Raw genomic sequence first — 16,199 nt, 5'->3', positions numbered from 1 at the left:
TGCCCCTTGGCCATTTTAGCACCACAACTTTCTTGGGAAGTTGAGCCACCCACCCAAATCAGGCAGGAGTCTCATGAATACATGTGGGTCCTATGACGTATATAGGACCCCAAAGCTATTTTAATGGCCTACTGGGCAGAGTGTCCATTGTGGATACCCACTCAGATAAACCTGGTGGGCAGGAAGTAGAGGCCTTATTTTTGTGGGACCACGAGGAGCAGGAGTGCTCCTCCAGGCCCTACAAAGAAAGTTTGAGTCGCTGTTGCAAGAGGGGAGATGAGGAGAATCTTTTTTTCGCAGTGAGCTGTTATGATCTGGAATGCACTTCTTGAGAGGGTGGTGGAAGTGGGACTAAATGGATAGCTATTTCAAACAGCCAGCACGGGCACGATGGGCCGAATGTCCTCCTTCTGTGCTGTAAGATTCCATTAGTCTTCTTTTGGGGAGCAGGTTGCAGATTTCCACTACCCTTTGCATGAAAAAATGCTTCCTGATTTCACTCCTAAATGGCCTAACTCTAATTTTAAGATTATGCCCCCTTTTTCTTGATACCCTCACCAGAGGAAATTGTTTTTCTGGGTCTACCCCATCGAATCCCTTAATCATTAAAACACCTCAAGTAGATCACCCCCTCACCCTTCTAAACTCAAGGGAATACAAGCCAAGTTATGTAACCTGTCCTCATAATTTAACCCGTGATATCTTCCTGGTTAATCGGCGCTGTTCCCCTTCCTTGGCCAATATATCTTTCCTGAGGCTGGGTGCCCAAAACTGAACGCAGTACTCTGAATGGGGTCTAACCAAGGCTCTGTACAACTGAAGCATCACTTCCTCACTTTTGAATTCCAATCCCTTTGAGATAAAGACCAACATATTCCATTAGTTTTTTTGATTACTTTTTGTACCTACCTACTCGCTTTTAGTGATTTGTTTACTTAGGCACCTAAATCTTTTTGCTTTTGCACAGCTCCTAGTTTCTCACCATTAAGACAATATTCTGACTTGTCTTTCTTAGATCCAAAGTGGATGACCCCACACTTCCCCACATTGAACTCCATCTGCCATAGTTTTGGCCACTCAGTCTGTCTATGTCCCTTTGTAACTTCTTCCTCCTATCCACACAACTTACTGTGCCTCTTAACTTAATGTCACCTAAAACTTGGATATACAACTCTCTATTCCTTCATCCAAGTCATTAATATATATGGTAAAAAGCTGAGGTCCCACTACAGATCCCTGGGGAACACCCTTGTCACATCTCATCAATCCAAGAATAATCCCTGCTCTCTATTTCCTACCTCCCAACCAATTACCCCGTCCCATGTCACAATTCTGTGCGCTTTTATTTTTGCTAATAATCTCTTGTGCAGAACCTTATCAAATGTCTTCTGGAAGTCCATTTGGACAACATCCATTGACATTCCCCTATCCACCATCCACAAAAAATGCAACTAGATTAATCAGACATGACCTACACTTCACAAATCCATGCTGACTCTCTTTGATCAGCTATATTTACCAAATGCTCACATTCTGTCTATGATTATGGATTCCAGTAACTTTGCCACAACTGAAGATCAATTGCTAGGTCTATAGTTATCTGATTTCTCCCTCCCTCCCTCCCCTCTAAAATAATGGAGAGACATTTGCAATTTTCCAGTGCAAAGGCACAATTCACAAATCTGGACAGCTGTGGAAAATTATGACTAATGTCACTGTATTGATTATTTTTTTTATGAACAGGTGCAGAAAATAATCAATAAGGCTAATGGAATGCTGGCCTTTATGTCTAGAGGACTAGAGCACAAGGGGGCAGAAGTTATGTTGCAGCTATACAAAACCCTGGTTAGACCGCACCTGGAGTACTGTGAGCAGTTCTGGGCACCGCACCTTCGGAAGGACATATTGGCCTTGGGGGGAGTGCAGCGTAGGTTTACTAGAATGATACCCGGACTTCAAAGGTTAAGTTACAAGGAGAGATTACACAAATTGGGATTGTATTCTCTAGAGTTTAGAAGGTTAAGGGGTGATCTGATCGAAATTTATAAGATATTAAGAGGAACAGATAGGGTGGATAGAGAGAAACTATTTCCGCTGGTTGGGGATTCTAGGAGTAGGGGGCACAGTCTAAAAATTAGAGCCAGACCTTTCAGGAGTGAGATTAGAAAACATTTCTACACACAAAGGGTGGTAGAAGTTTGGAACTCTCTTTCGCAAACAGCAATTGATACTAGCTCAATTGCTAAATTTAAATGTGAGATAGATAGCTTTTTGGCAACCAAAGGTATTAAGGGATATGGGCCAAAGGCAGGTATATGGAGCTAGATCACAGATCAGCCATGATCTTATCAAATGGTGGAGCAGGCACGAGGGGCTGAATGGCCTACTCCTGTTCCTATTACCTGGGGTGGAAACTATCATGTCCTGGAGATTTGTTTATCTTAAGTCCTGTTATTTTCTCCATTACCATTTTTTAAACTTATATTAAATCCACTGAGTTCCTCACCTTGGCTTATTCTTAGGCTCCCTTGTACCACTGCATCCATTTCGCAGTGGAAGAAGATGTCCAAATACTAAAGTACTCGTATTTAACAAGTCTGCCATTTCCTTATTATCCATTATAGTCTTGCCTGCATCCATCTTTAATGGGCTCACATTCCCCTTTACCATCTTATTTCTCTAAATATATTTATAAAAGCTTTTGCTGTTAACTTTCATATCTGATGTAATTTGTTTTTTACATTCCTCTTTTGCACCTCTTTTTACTTTATTTGTAACCATTTGTTCCTTTTGAAAGCTCTTCCAGTTCACTGGATTTCCACTTCTCCTTGCATTTGTGCAAGTCTTTTTTTTAGCTTGATACTGTCTCACAAATCATTTGTTGACCATGGTTGCTTAATTGCATAAGTGGAGTCTTTGCCTTTTAGGGGTATGTACTGGTTTTTGTATTGTATCAAATACTTCTTTGAATACTTCCCACTGTTTGTAGGTTTGCCCATTAACAGGTGATCTCAGTTCATTGTGGTCAGTTTATTTCACATCCCTTCAAAGTTTGCCTTACTTAAATTTAAAACCTTGGTTGTGACTCTCCCTTCTCTCTGTCAAACTGAATATTAAATTCATAAGAACATAATAAATAGGAGCAGGAGTAGGCCCTTCACCATTCAATAAGATCATGGTTGATTTTCTACCTCAACTGCACTTTCCCGCCCTATCCTCATATCCCTTGATTCCCTCAGTGTCCAAAAATCTATCGACCTCAATTTTGAATATACTCAACGACTGAACTTCCACATCCCACTGGGGTAGAGAATTCCAAAGTTTCACAACTCTCTAAGTGAAGAAATTTTTCTTCATCTCGGTCCTATATGGCTGACCCCTTATCTTGAGACAATGACCCCTAGTTCTGGACTTTCCAGCCAGGGAAAACAGCTTCTCAGCATCTAACCTGTCAAGCCCTCTAAGAATTTTATATGTTTCAATGCGATCACCTGGATTCTTCTAAACTCAAGAGAATATAGGCCCATTTTACTCAATCTCTCCTCATAGGACAATCCGCTCATCCCAGGAATCAATCTAGTGATCCCTGGAATTCAATCATATTATGGTCACTATTTGCAAGATTTTCCCTTTCCATCAGATTATTATAACTAATTCTGGATTGTTACTCACCTCTAAATCCAGTATGTTCCCTTGTTGGTTTAAAACATTGTTCTAGAAAATTGGCCCGAATACATTCTAGAAATTCATTTCCTTTACTATGTGAAATATTCCACCCAGTCAATGTTGAAATTAAAATCTCCCATTATGACATTGTTTTTGTTACATGCTTCCCTGATCTCTGTATTTATACTTTCCCCCCCAACTAGATCACTACTATCAGGAGGTCTGTAGGCAACTCCTACCAGAGTCTTGTAACCGTTACTATTCCTTAACTGTACCCATACTGCTTCCACTGCCTGATCACCCTTGTTGAAATCCCTTCTTTCTACTGCAGTAATTGTGTCTTTTATCAATATTACTACTCCCCATCCTTTCCCAATTTCCCTGTCCTTTCTAAAGATCCTATAGCCTGGATTATTTAGCTTCCAATCATGTTCAAGGGTTAGCCAGGTCTCTGTAATGGCTGCTACATCATACCCTTTATGTAGTATAGTATTGCATGGTGATAAGTTCTCATCTCATAGTGCATAACGAGTAATGTATAAATCATGACTTGATTAGAATATCTAGACTTGTGATCTGTTGATGAAACCAATTGGGGATTAGTTACTGGTGTGTGTGCAGTGATAGAAGTTAAACAGCGCAATATAAAAATAATTGAGATATAGAATCTTACAGTACAGAAGGAGGCCATTCAGCCCATCATGCCTGTGCTGCCGGCTCTTTGAAAGAGCTGTCCAATTCAGACCCACACCCCAGCTTTTTCCCCATAACTCTGCAAATTAATCCTCTTCAAGTACATGTCTAATTGCCTTTTGAAAGTTCCTGTGGAATCTGCTTCCACCACCCTTTCAGGTAGTGCGTTCCAGATCTTAACAACCCTCAGTGTGAAAAAAATTCTCCTCATTTCCTCTCTAGTTCTTTTGCCAATTATTTTAAATCTGTAACCTCTAGTCATTTGCTAACATTTTTCCTAGAATCTCTTCTACAAAAACATTGTTGGCTCCTTTTCTCACCATATTCATACTCACTCTGCATTTGTTAACCTCTTCTAACTGCTTTTACTACTAAATGATCTGTGGTATTGTTGCTTAAGGACCATCTTTGCAATTTGTCACAAACTCTTGTACAAGTCTCTAAACTGCAGGTGGGATTACCATATGAGTATGTGTTACCATAAGGAACTAGTTACAGTTCTTCTAATGGCTAAGGTATGTGGAAAGAATCTGCAAATCCTTAACATAACATGAGCCATTGAGCCCAGATGAGATCATCATCATAAACCTTCTTCACTAAATACTTTCATGGAAATCTCTTAGAACCTAATAAATGTACAAGAAGCCAAATTTGTAGAATAAAAAGATTTGAGAGATTGCCAAAGATAATATAATATACAGAAGGCCAGATCTGTAAGATCCCAGTGGGAGGTTTTCTTAGACTCAAGCCATATGCAATCAAATATTACTCCGTTTACAAAGCCACGGGCCCATTTCATCTCAAATATTAACTACATAAATTTAGTTTTGACAGAATTTTATGAGCCTGGTTCATGCTACAACTTGAATTGGTGAGATAGTCAAAAGTTAGCCTATGTATATTCAATAGCCATTGCGCAGACTGCTTCATTCTCCTCCAGACATATGCGACAATCTGCAACAAAACATAAGGCAGAAAATGTCAAAAGATTCCCAGCATGTCCATTGTTTTTAAGTCAGTAAAACTCCCTTGTATGATATTTCTGTTTGTGCATATCTAATGCAATCCTAAGTTCTTCAGTAAAAATACCATTTGAGAACATATATTGTGGGAAAGGAGAACATTTGAGAACATATATTGTGGGAATATATTCTGGGGGAGGAGCTAAATACAATTAAAATCACTAAGGAATTGGTACTCAGTAAATTAATGGGGCTCAAGGTGGATAAATCCCCTGGACCTGATGGCTTCCATCCTGGGGTCTTGAGGGAAGTGGCAGTAGGGATTGTGGATGCTTTGGTAATAATTTTCCAAAATTCTCTGGACTCGGCAAAGGTCCCGGCAGATTGGAAAACTGCTAATGTAACACCCTTATTTAAAAAGGGTAGTAGGCAGAAGGCTGGAAATTATAGACCAGTTAGCCTAACATCTGTGGTGGGTAAAATTTTGGAGTCTATTATTAAGGAGACAGTAGCGGAACATTTGGATAAACATAATTTAATAGGACAAAGTCAGCATGGCTTTACGAAGGGGAAGTCATGTCTGACAAATTTGCTTGAGTTCTTTGAGGACATAACGTACAGGGTGGATAAAGGGCAACCAGTGGACGTAGTGTATTTAGACTTCCAGAAGGCATTCGACAAGGTGCCACATAAAAGATTATTGCTCAAGATAAAGAATCACTGGATTGGGGGTAATATTCTGGCATGGGTGGAGGATTGGTTATCTAACAGGAAGCAGAGAGTTGGGATAAATGGTTCATTCTCGGACTGGCAACCAGTAGCCAGTGGTGTTCCGCAGGGTTCGGTGCTGGGTCCCCAACTCTTTACAATCTATATTAACGATTTGGAGGAGGGGACCGAGTGTAACATATCAAAGTTTGCAGATGATACAAAGATGGGAGGGAAAGTAGAGAGTGAGGAGGACATAAAAAACCTACAAGGGGATATAGACAGGCTGGGTGAGTGGGCGGAGATTTGGCAGATGCAATACAATATTGGAAAATGTGAGGTTATGCACTTTGGCAGGAAAAAATCAGAGAGCAAGTTATTATCTTAATGGCGAGAAACTGGAAAGTACTGCAGTACAAAGGGATCTGGGGGTCCAGGTGCAAGAAAATCAAAAAGTTCGTATGCAGGTGCAGCAGGTGATCAAGAAGGCCAACGGAATGTTGGCTTTTATTGCTAGGGGGATAGAATATAAAAACAGGGAGCTATTGCTGCAGTTATATAAGGTATTGGTGAGACCGCACTTGGAATACTGCATCCAGTTTTGGTGTCCATACTTAAGAAAAGACATACTTGCTCTCGAGGCAGTACAAAGAAGGTTCACTCGGTTAATCCCGGGGATGAGGGGGTGGACATATGAGGAGAGGTTGAGTAGATTGGGACTCTACTCATTGGAGTTCAGAAGAATGAGAGGCGATCTTATTGAAACATATAAGATTGTGAAGGGGCTTGATCGGGTGGATGCGGTAAGGATGTTCACAAGGATGGGTGAAACTAGAACTAGGGGGCATAATCTTAGAATAAGGGGCTGCTCTTTCAAAACTGAGATGAGGAGAAACTTCTTCACTCAGAGGGTAGTAGGTCTGTGGAATTTGCTGCCCCAGGAAGCTGTGGAAGCTACATCATTAAATAAATTTAAAACAGAAATCGACAGTTTCCTAGAAGTAAAGGGAATTAGGGGTTACGGGGAGCGGGCAGGAAATTGGACATGAATTTAGATTTGAGGTTAGGATCAGATCAGCCATGATCTTATTAAATGGCGGAGGAGGCTCGAGGGGCCGATTGGCCTACTCCTGCTCATATTTCTTATGTTCTTATGTTCTTATAAATGTGTTTGTTATTCCTCGATTAATACCTCTTAAGAGTTTTCCATAATTCAGACATCCTGGGGAAGATTTCCTCTATTTGTTACTTGTAGCAAATTTATAAACAAATGTATTAACAATATGTTTATAATTTTGCTGCAAAAATTTCTCCTTCCCCATGTTTACTGCCGTATAAAGCAAGGGCCCATTTCACACTAAAATGTCAGCCATGTTGCATTTTGGCTGCATCCTATTGTTTAAACCCTATGACAATTAGGAGCACAATGGACATTTCTGTGGCAAGGCCAAATTGTCTTTGCATCAGCAGTTGAAGAATTGAAAATGATTCCTATAGAAATTCCAATAATGTATCGTACTCTGGGTGGGGGACTTCAATGTCCATCACCAAGAGTGGCTCGGTAGCACCACTACTGACTGAGCTGGCCAAGTCCTGAAGGACATAGCTGCCAGACTGGGCCTGCGGCAGGTGGTGAGCGAACCAACACGAGGGAAAAACTTACTTGACCTCGTCCTCACCAATCTACCTGTCGCAAATGCATCTGTCCATGACAGTATTGGTAGGAGTGACCACCGCACAGTCCTCGTGGAGATGAAGTCCCGTCTTCGCACTGAGGACACCATCCAACGTGTTGTGTGGCACTACCACCGTGCTAAATGGGATAGATTCAGAACAGATCTAGCAGCTCAAAACTAGGCATCCATGAGGCATTGTGGGCCATCAGCAGCAGCAGAATTGTATTCCAGCACAATCTGTAACCTCATGGCCCGGCATATTCCTCACTCTGTCATTACCAACAAGCCAGGTGATCAACCCTGGTTCAATGAGGAGTGTAGAAGAGCATGCCAGGAGCAGCACCAGGCATACCTAAAAATGAGGTGCCAACCTGGTGAAGCTACAACTCAGGACTACATGCGTGCTAAACAGCGGAAGCAACATGCTATAGACAGAGCTAAGCAATTCCACAACCAACGGATCAGATCAAAGCTCTGCAGTCCTGCCACATCCAGTCGTGAATGGTGGTGGACAATTAAACAACTAACGGGAGGAGGAGGCTCTGCAAACATCCCCATCCTCAATGATGGTGGAGTCCAGCACGTGAGTGCAAAAGACAAGGCTGAAGCATTTGCAACCATCTTCAGCCAGAAGTGCCGAGTGGATGATCCATCTTGGCCTCCTCCCGATATCCCCACCATCACAGAAGCCAGTCTCCAGCCAATTCGATTCACTCCACGTGATATCGAGAAACGGCTGAGTGCACTGGATACAGCAAAGGCTATGGGCCCCGACAACATCCCAGCTGTAGTGCTGAAGTCTTGTGCTCCAGAACTAGCTGCGCCTCAAGCCAAGCTGTTCCAGTACAGCTACAACACTGGCATCTACCCGACAATGTGGAAAATTGCCCAGGTATGTCCTGTCCACAATAGGCAAGACAAATCCAATCCGGCCAATTACCGCCCCATCAGTCCACTCTCAATCATCAGCAAAGTGATGGAAGGTATCATCGACAGTGCTATCAAGCGGCACTTACTCACCAATAACTTGCTCACCGATGCTCAGTTTGGGTTCCGCCAGGACCACTCTGCTCCAGACCTCATTACAGCCTTGGTCCAAACATGGACAAAAGAGCTGAATTCCAGAGGTGAGGTAAGAGTGACTGCCCTTGACATCAAGGCAGCATTTGACCGAGTGTGGCACCAAGGAGCCCAAGTAAAATTGAAGTCAATGGAAATCAGGGGGAAAACTCTCCAGTGGCTGGAGTCATACCTAGCACAAAGGAAGATGGTAGTGGTTGTTGGAGGCCAATCATCTCAGCCCCAGGACATTGCTGCAGGTGTTCCTCAAGGCAGTGTCCTAGGCCCAACCATGTTCAGCTGCTTCATCAATGACCTTCCCTCCATCGTAAGGTCAGAAATGGGGATGTTCGCTGATGACTGCACAGTGTTCAGTTCCATTCGCAACCCCTCAAATAATGAAGCAGTCCGAGCCCGCATGCAGCAAGACCTGGACAACATCCAGACTTGGGATCATAAGTGGCAAGTAACATTCACGCCAGACAAGTGCCAGGCAATGACCATCTCCAACAAGAGAGAGTCTAACCACCTCCCCTTGACATTCAACAGCATTACCATCGCCGAATCCCCCACCATCAACATCCTGGGGGTCACCATTGACCAGAAACTTAACTGGACCAGCCATATAAATACTGTGGCTACAAGAGCAGGTCAGAGGCTGGGTATTCTGTGGCGAGTGACTCACCTCCTGACTCCCCAAAGCCTTTCCACCATCTACAAGGCACAAGTCAGGAGTGTGATGGAATGCTCTCCACTTGCTTGGATGAGTGCAATTCCAACAACACTCAAGAAGCTCGACGCCATCCAGGACAAAGCAGCCTGCTTGATTGGCACCCCATCCACCACCCTAAACATTCACTCCCTTCACCACCGGCGCACAGTGGCTGCAGTGTGTACCATCCACAGGATGCACTGCAGCAACTCGCCAAGGCTTCTTCGACAGCACCTCCCAAACCCGCGACCTCTACCACCTAGAAGGACAAGAGCAGCAGGTACATGGGAACAACACCACCTGCACATTCCCCTCCAAGTCAAACACCATCCCGACTTGGAAATATATTGCCGTTCCTTCATCGTCGCTGGGTCAAAATCCTGGAACTCCCTTCCTAACAGCACTGTGGGAGAACCGTCACCACACGGACTGCAGCGGTTCATGAAGGCAGCTCACCACCACCTTTTCAAGGGCAATTAAGGATGGGCAATAAATGCCAGCCTCGCCAGCGACGCCCACATCCCATGAACGAATAAAAAAAAAAATTACTTATATTTATTACTTTGTTAATCTAACTTAATACTTATATTTATTACTTCTATTTAGAATCTTTGTGTCAACAGTAATAATGAATCTCCACACTGTCCCAGGTGTTCAAACAGCTCCTTTGGAATACAAGATAAATCACTCCAGCCCAAGAAACCTGGGCAGGGACAGCCAGCGTCGTTGCTTCCCACCCTACACTTGTTGGCCCCTGGTCAGTCCACATTTCTTCTGCCCCTTCTCACCAATGCTGTATAACATCAAGTTCTTCCTCATGCCCCATTGCTGTTTGTTAATTCTAAAATGCTAGCTTCTGGTCTGGAGCTTAGTGTAAGTGATGGCACCAGCTCACCAGTCTACTGTCTAGTCTGAACCTCACTGTGGATCCCTGGTTCCTGTGTCAGCATCTGTAAAGAGGGCAGAAGGTACATTTATGAATGCATTAGTGCACTTCTCCAATTCTTTATTGTTTTTGAATGTAATGATCTGAAAAACTGTGGTTCTCGGTGTGAGAGAACAGACCTATTCATCTTACCAATGTGGAGAACGTAACGTGATTTTTTACATACCAGCTGTGTGTCACCCTCCTGCCCCCTGAAGAGAAGTGATTTTTGACTGTCTCCATATCAATGAAGGTCAGCACAATTTATTCAAAGGTTGTCAGGGGTTTTATTGTGTTGGTTCACCTCCAGTGTCATCGTAGACCCTGTCACTCAATGCGCCAGTTTTCTTTAAAGCAATTTATGGCAGGATCCATTTAGTTAAACTGTACTAATACTGCATTAGCATTTTCTATTTTATCATGGTATGCACCGTAAATATGTGGTGAGACCACTTTTTAAAAACCATCACTTTGATTAGGACATCATTGCACAATTATGTGTGTCAGTAATAAACTAAGCATAACTTCCAGTAACAAAATCTGAAATACCTTAAGCTGCTACATTCAACTATTTGCATATAGTCTATAATAAAGGCTGCAGAATTTGCAGTTCCATTTCCTCATTACCTTGATTACAATCCTTAAATCTTGGTACTTCTTTCTAATAATAAAGTGAGACCACAGTCAGAAAACCAGGTCTTCCCAGCAGTGAAAGTGCTTCTTCCCTGTGCATTCTGATTACCTCATGACACAGGAATGGTGATTGGGCAGCATGTTTAACTCCACTTTAGAAATATAAATATGAACCTTGATGCAGATACACAACGATTGACTGATTTTTGCTAAGCAAAATTATCAAATTTGCAGGTCATAAATCTGTCAGAGGAAACCAAGTTGCCAGTTTGATGGACAGGTGATACCTGCAAATAGAAATGGGTGAACTTTATTTCTCAAGTAGGAGAACATGGCAAAACTATTTTGCTGCTTCAGGAGGAACTAGCTTTGATTCAAATGTGCCACACTAATCTTTCTTAAGGCTCTTACAAAGCTGTTTAATTCCTAATCTGCAATTATGCAGAAAGACTCTGAACCACACATCTTATTTTGTAAAATCCAGCACTTGCTTCTCGTTTGTGTGGAAATCAGTATATAAAACTGTTAAGAAGCTAATTGGTGTTTAACAAGAGTCTGTATTTTTTTGTATTAATGGAAACAAATGGCTTTTTAAGACTATTCGAATTAACAGGGTTGAATTGGCTCATCACAAGTGACTGTGAGCCTTTATCAGCTGTCCTACTGATTCAGACTCCAGTACCCTGGTTCAATTCATGTGGTTTTAGGGTTTGGTTACCCTTCTAATTTTTTTACTTTGCTTTTGTACTCTTATCCTGGTTTCCTGAGGTCACACCTAGTGGACACCTTGCTTTGAAACCTGCTAGAGGTGCAGAAGTGTGCCTCAGTGACCAGGCTTTCTCTGACTTTTCCCTTTCCCCCAGCACTGCCTGTGACAGATACTTGGGGGTCAATTTTTGGATGGCCGAGCAGGTGCATTCGTGGGGGGGGCTAAAATTGGGAATTCCTGGGGTGGGTCCAGAGCCTGGCTCCAACCCACCCACCCACCGGCAATTAAAGTCAGCAGGATCCCACTTAAACCAATTAGTTGCATAGTTCAGGTTGTTTGCAGACCTGATTGGGAGGATATTTTAGGAGGGGTGGGATTTTCATGTCAACTGAGCATGTTTCCCATGCTGGGGGAAACACTCCCAGTTGAAATACTCCCAGTTGAAACAGACGTGTTGCAGCCACCAGCCAGCGGGAGCTGCAAAGGTCCATTTGACAGGTTGGGGGGTGGTGTAAGACCCTCACTCATTGCAGGAGGCCACTCCGTCACTTTGGACAAAGTTTGGCCTCCACCGCCCTCCTCCTAAAATTCACTAACTTGGAACCTCAACCCGGTGTGCAGACACATTTACCTACCTTGCGGACCCCCTCAAACGTACATCTTCCGGATGGGGGCCACCATAGTTGCAGTCATGACCTCCTCGGAGGACCTACAGCATCACCGCCCTCGCCAGCCACGCCGTCCACCTCAGACACGTGGAGCTCCACAACACAGTGCTGTGACACATCCACCTGCACAGCAGGAGGGAGGGCAACTGCAGAGAGAGATGCGTCACAGAAGGCACTACCCTCGCCACAGGGTCTACAGACCGAGGCTCAGCTTCCTGGACCTCTCTGAGGAGCAGTGCATACAGAGGCTCGGAGTCAGTCGCCAGGTAGTCGCGGACATCTGCAGCCTCCTTAATGATGAGCTGCTCCCGGATGGACCAAACAGCATCTTCTTACCTGTCACTGTCAAAGTCACCATTGCCCTCAACTTCTTCGCCTCCGGATCCTTCCAGGGTGCCACCGGGGACATCACCGGGGTCTCTCAGTCGTGTGCACACAAGTGCATAAGGCAGGTCACCGACGGCTTGTTCTGCAGGGCCTCACAGTATATCAACTTCCCCATGGATGACCTCAGCCAGACGAAGAGGGCAGTGGGATTCCATGCTGTGGCTGGCTTCCCACGGGTGCAGGGTGTAATTGATTGCACCCATATAGCAATACGAGCACCTCCACACGAGCCAGGACTGTTCTTCAACAGGAAGGGCTATCAATCCATGAACACTCAGCTCATCTGTGACCACCACAAGAGATTCCTTCACGTGTGCGCCAGATTCCCTGGCAGCTGCCACGATTCCTTCATCCTCAGGAAGTCCACCGTCCCGCCCCTCTTCCACTCACCCAACACCCACAACGGCTGGCTCCTCGGGGACAAGGGATACTCCCTGCACACGTGGCTTATGACACCTCTGAGGAACCCCACCACCGAGCCACAGCGTCGATATAACGACAGCCACATCGCTACCAGGTCTACAATTGAGCAGGCTGCTCAAGATGCGCTTCAGGTGCCTTGATGTACGGCTTCACTATGCGCCACACAGAGTGGGACGCATTATAGCCGTCTGTTGTGCCCTGCACAACATGGCACAACAGAGTGGGGTGCCGCTGGAGGAGGCCCCATCCACATCTGCCACCCATATTGAGGTGCAGGAGGAGCAACCCATGGGCAGAACAGCAGCTCACTTGGCTGCTTGTGAGGCCAGGGAGTTACTGATATGTGAACGGTTCTCCTAACATCAGACTGTGTGAAGAGCCCAGTCCTCATCACCTGGACAGAGGAGCGGCCACACCAGCCCCCTCCCCCGCCCCCTGCACAAAACAGTGGTGCAACTACACCTACACCCACTGTAGAATGAGCCAATGGGTGGCATCAAGTGTGCGTGTTCATGGTGAACCTCATGAAAGGGACTTATTGCACAAGCAAGTCAAGAATGGGCAAGATGTGGCAGTAGTGGTGATAATAAGATTTATTGTGAATGTGAAAGAAAACAAATATAAATTTTAAAAATGACAGTCAAACACCCTTGTGCATCCCCTTTGTGCTCACAAAACCTTTGCCTTTCGCTTCTTACTACCCCTACGTGGTACTTCCCCTGTGACTGGAGCAGAGGTAGTGGCAGGTTGCTCTTGATCATGCCCCGACCGATTAGATGCTTGCGCGGACGCCCTCTGGGTTTCGGTGCCCGTGAGGGCCCCTCCAAAGACTGCTCCACCTGCACCTGTGCAGGGGCAGACTCGACCACCTGGAGAGGAGGCAGCACTGCGGGTACTGGTTGAGAGGGGGGCAACGGGTGAGACGTGGAAGTGCTTTGAGTGGCATCCCCACTTCCATGTCCCCTTTTGCCATCATCCCTCTCCTGGGCCTTCTGGCATCTCTTCTCCTATCAAGGCAAAACACAGAGAGGCGTGATTGAGTGATGGTTGCATAGTGACCCGCTGCATGCATTGGTGTGGGTGGGGGTGACCATGAGGGAGATGCATGGGAGGGTGCGTGTGAGACATAACCATGAGATTGTATGAGGATTGGGTTGCGTAGTAGTGTTCGAATGGGAACTGGGGCGGTGAGTAAGTGCAGGCAAGGTGAGGATGATGGTTGAGTGGATGTGAGGAGTGATGCGAGAGCGTTGTGGTGGCAGTGCAGGAGTTATGTGGTGGTGGAGGTGATGTGGAAGACTGAGTGTGGGAGAATGCGTAAGTATACTCATTTTGGCTGACCTGGTTAGGTCATTAAAGCGCTTCCTGCACTGGACCCGGGTTCGGGAGATGTTACTGCTGCTGGTGACCACCTCTGCCACCTCGAGCCAGACCTTCTTGGTGGCAGAGGCAGGCCACTTCCTCCCGTCCGCTGGGAAAAACGTTTCCCTCCTCCTCCTGACCCCATCGAGCAGCACCTGGAGTGAGGAGTCTGAGAACCTTGGAGCAGCCTTGCCTCTGGGCTGCTCCATGCTGCCAATTTGTTTGTTTGCTGCAGGAGGAGCATTGGAGGACTGCCCCTTTAAATAGGGCTCCTCCTGCTGACAGCCTGTGATGCGGGTGCGCAGAGCGCCTGCTGTGCAGGTCTGCAACGGGAAACCCGGAAGCAGGAGTAAGTGCCTTCAATTAGGCTGCAATCGAGCCCAGTCGACCCCCGCTGCCAATCCACCTCCCTCCTAATATCGGGCCCTCTGGCATTTCCATTCTAGAAACCAGTTTTGGAGGCTGCTGTCGCAGAGCAGAGAGTGAGAAGAAAAATTCATGAGTTTGAAGGTGTATTTGCAATATTGCACTCTCGGTCCTTCCATCAGGCTGTGCTCTGGGATTCCAATCAGACTCTTATCAGGATAATGATTTATCCTCCTATGCTACATCTCCCAATGGACATCACCACAGCAATGGAGAATTTCTCCAATGAGCTTTTTGACCCCTGTTGTGCAATATAGGACTTTATGCACCTGGCTTAATGGCCTAGTTCAAATCTTTCCCCTTTGATTAATTAACTTATTAAAACCTTATTCAAAACATCAAGCCTAGATTTTCTGATCAGCATTACGTTAATGCTGCCAGTAAGTTATTTTTTTCATGGTTTACCACCAACATTAAAATAACAGCGATTGGAAAATCTATGCTCAAGTTTGAATTGTTTCTCTCCCATTTGAAATGTCCCTTTTCTTACAATCTTACTGTTTCCTCTCTGAGGCATTTTGAAATATGACCTCTCCTAAACTATTAACATTTACCAGCTAACTAGACTTTGACAAAATGATACGTTTTATGATCGTCATGTGTTATTTGTCAATGAAACTGAAGTGCTTAGATTTCCCTATTTGGAAGCTAACTATATCCCTTTTGAATTCCAGACTGGGAAGCACGGATTGATAGTCACGGGAGAGTTTTTTACGTGGATCACGTAAACCGTACAACAACATGGCAGCGACCGACAGCGGCTGCTACACTTGATGGTTTGCACCGGTCCAGCTCCATCCAGCAAATGGAACAACTTAACCGACGGTATGTGACACATTCTATTAGGGCATTGCCAAACGGTGTCCACCCATCTAAATCGACATTGGATTGTGCAGAATTTTAAGAGAGAAATATGACTGGAAAGTCTTTCATTCTTTTCCTGTGACTGCTTTTGAGTATTTATTGTTTTGCACTGTGACTAGCGCCAGGCCTGAGTACTTCCTCTTTTGATGATGCGTATGCGCGAGTCGGCGAGCTTGCCTCGCACCGCATTGTAGGTCACCAACCGCCCTCGCTGCCGTTCACTAAAAGCGTGGACCGGAGGCCCATGGGTCTTGGATGGACTGCAAATTCCTCCAATTAAATATTAGGAAGACCAAAGACATTGCCTTCGGTCCCTGCCACAGACT

General features: G+C 45.0%; 1 protein-coding gene across 1 annotated transcript in view; it reads left to right on the top strand.

Annotated features, from left to right (window-relative positions):
- LOC137332346 (E3 ubiquitin-protein ligase HECW1-like) overlaps positions 1-16,199 on the top strand; it is a 316,523-nt gene that overhangs the window by 130,358 nt on the left and 169,966 nt on the right. The window contains exon 9 of the mRNA XM_067996100.1: positions 15,684-15,834. Coding sequence (XP_067852201.1) covers positions 15,684-15,834 — 151 coding nt within the window. The remainder of the gene's footprint in view (positions 1-15,683; positions 15,835-16,199) is intronic.

This window comes from Heptranchias perlo, chromosome 2, assembly GCF_035084215.1.
Source record: "Heptranchias perlo isolate sHepPer1 chromosome 2, sHepPer1.hap1, whole genome shotgun sequence".
NCBI classification, from domain to species: Eukaryota; Metazoa; Chordata; class Chondrichthyes; order Hexanchiformes; family Hexanchidae; genus Heptranchias; species Heptranchias perlo.
This window is presented reverse-complemented; position numbering and strand designations above follow the sequence as displayed.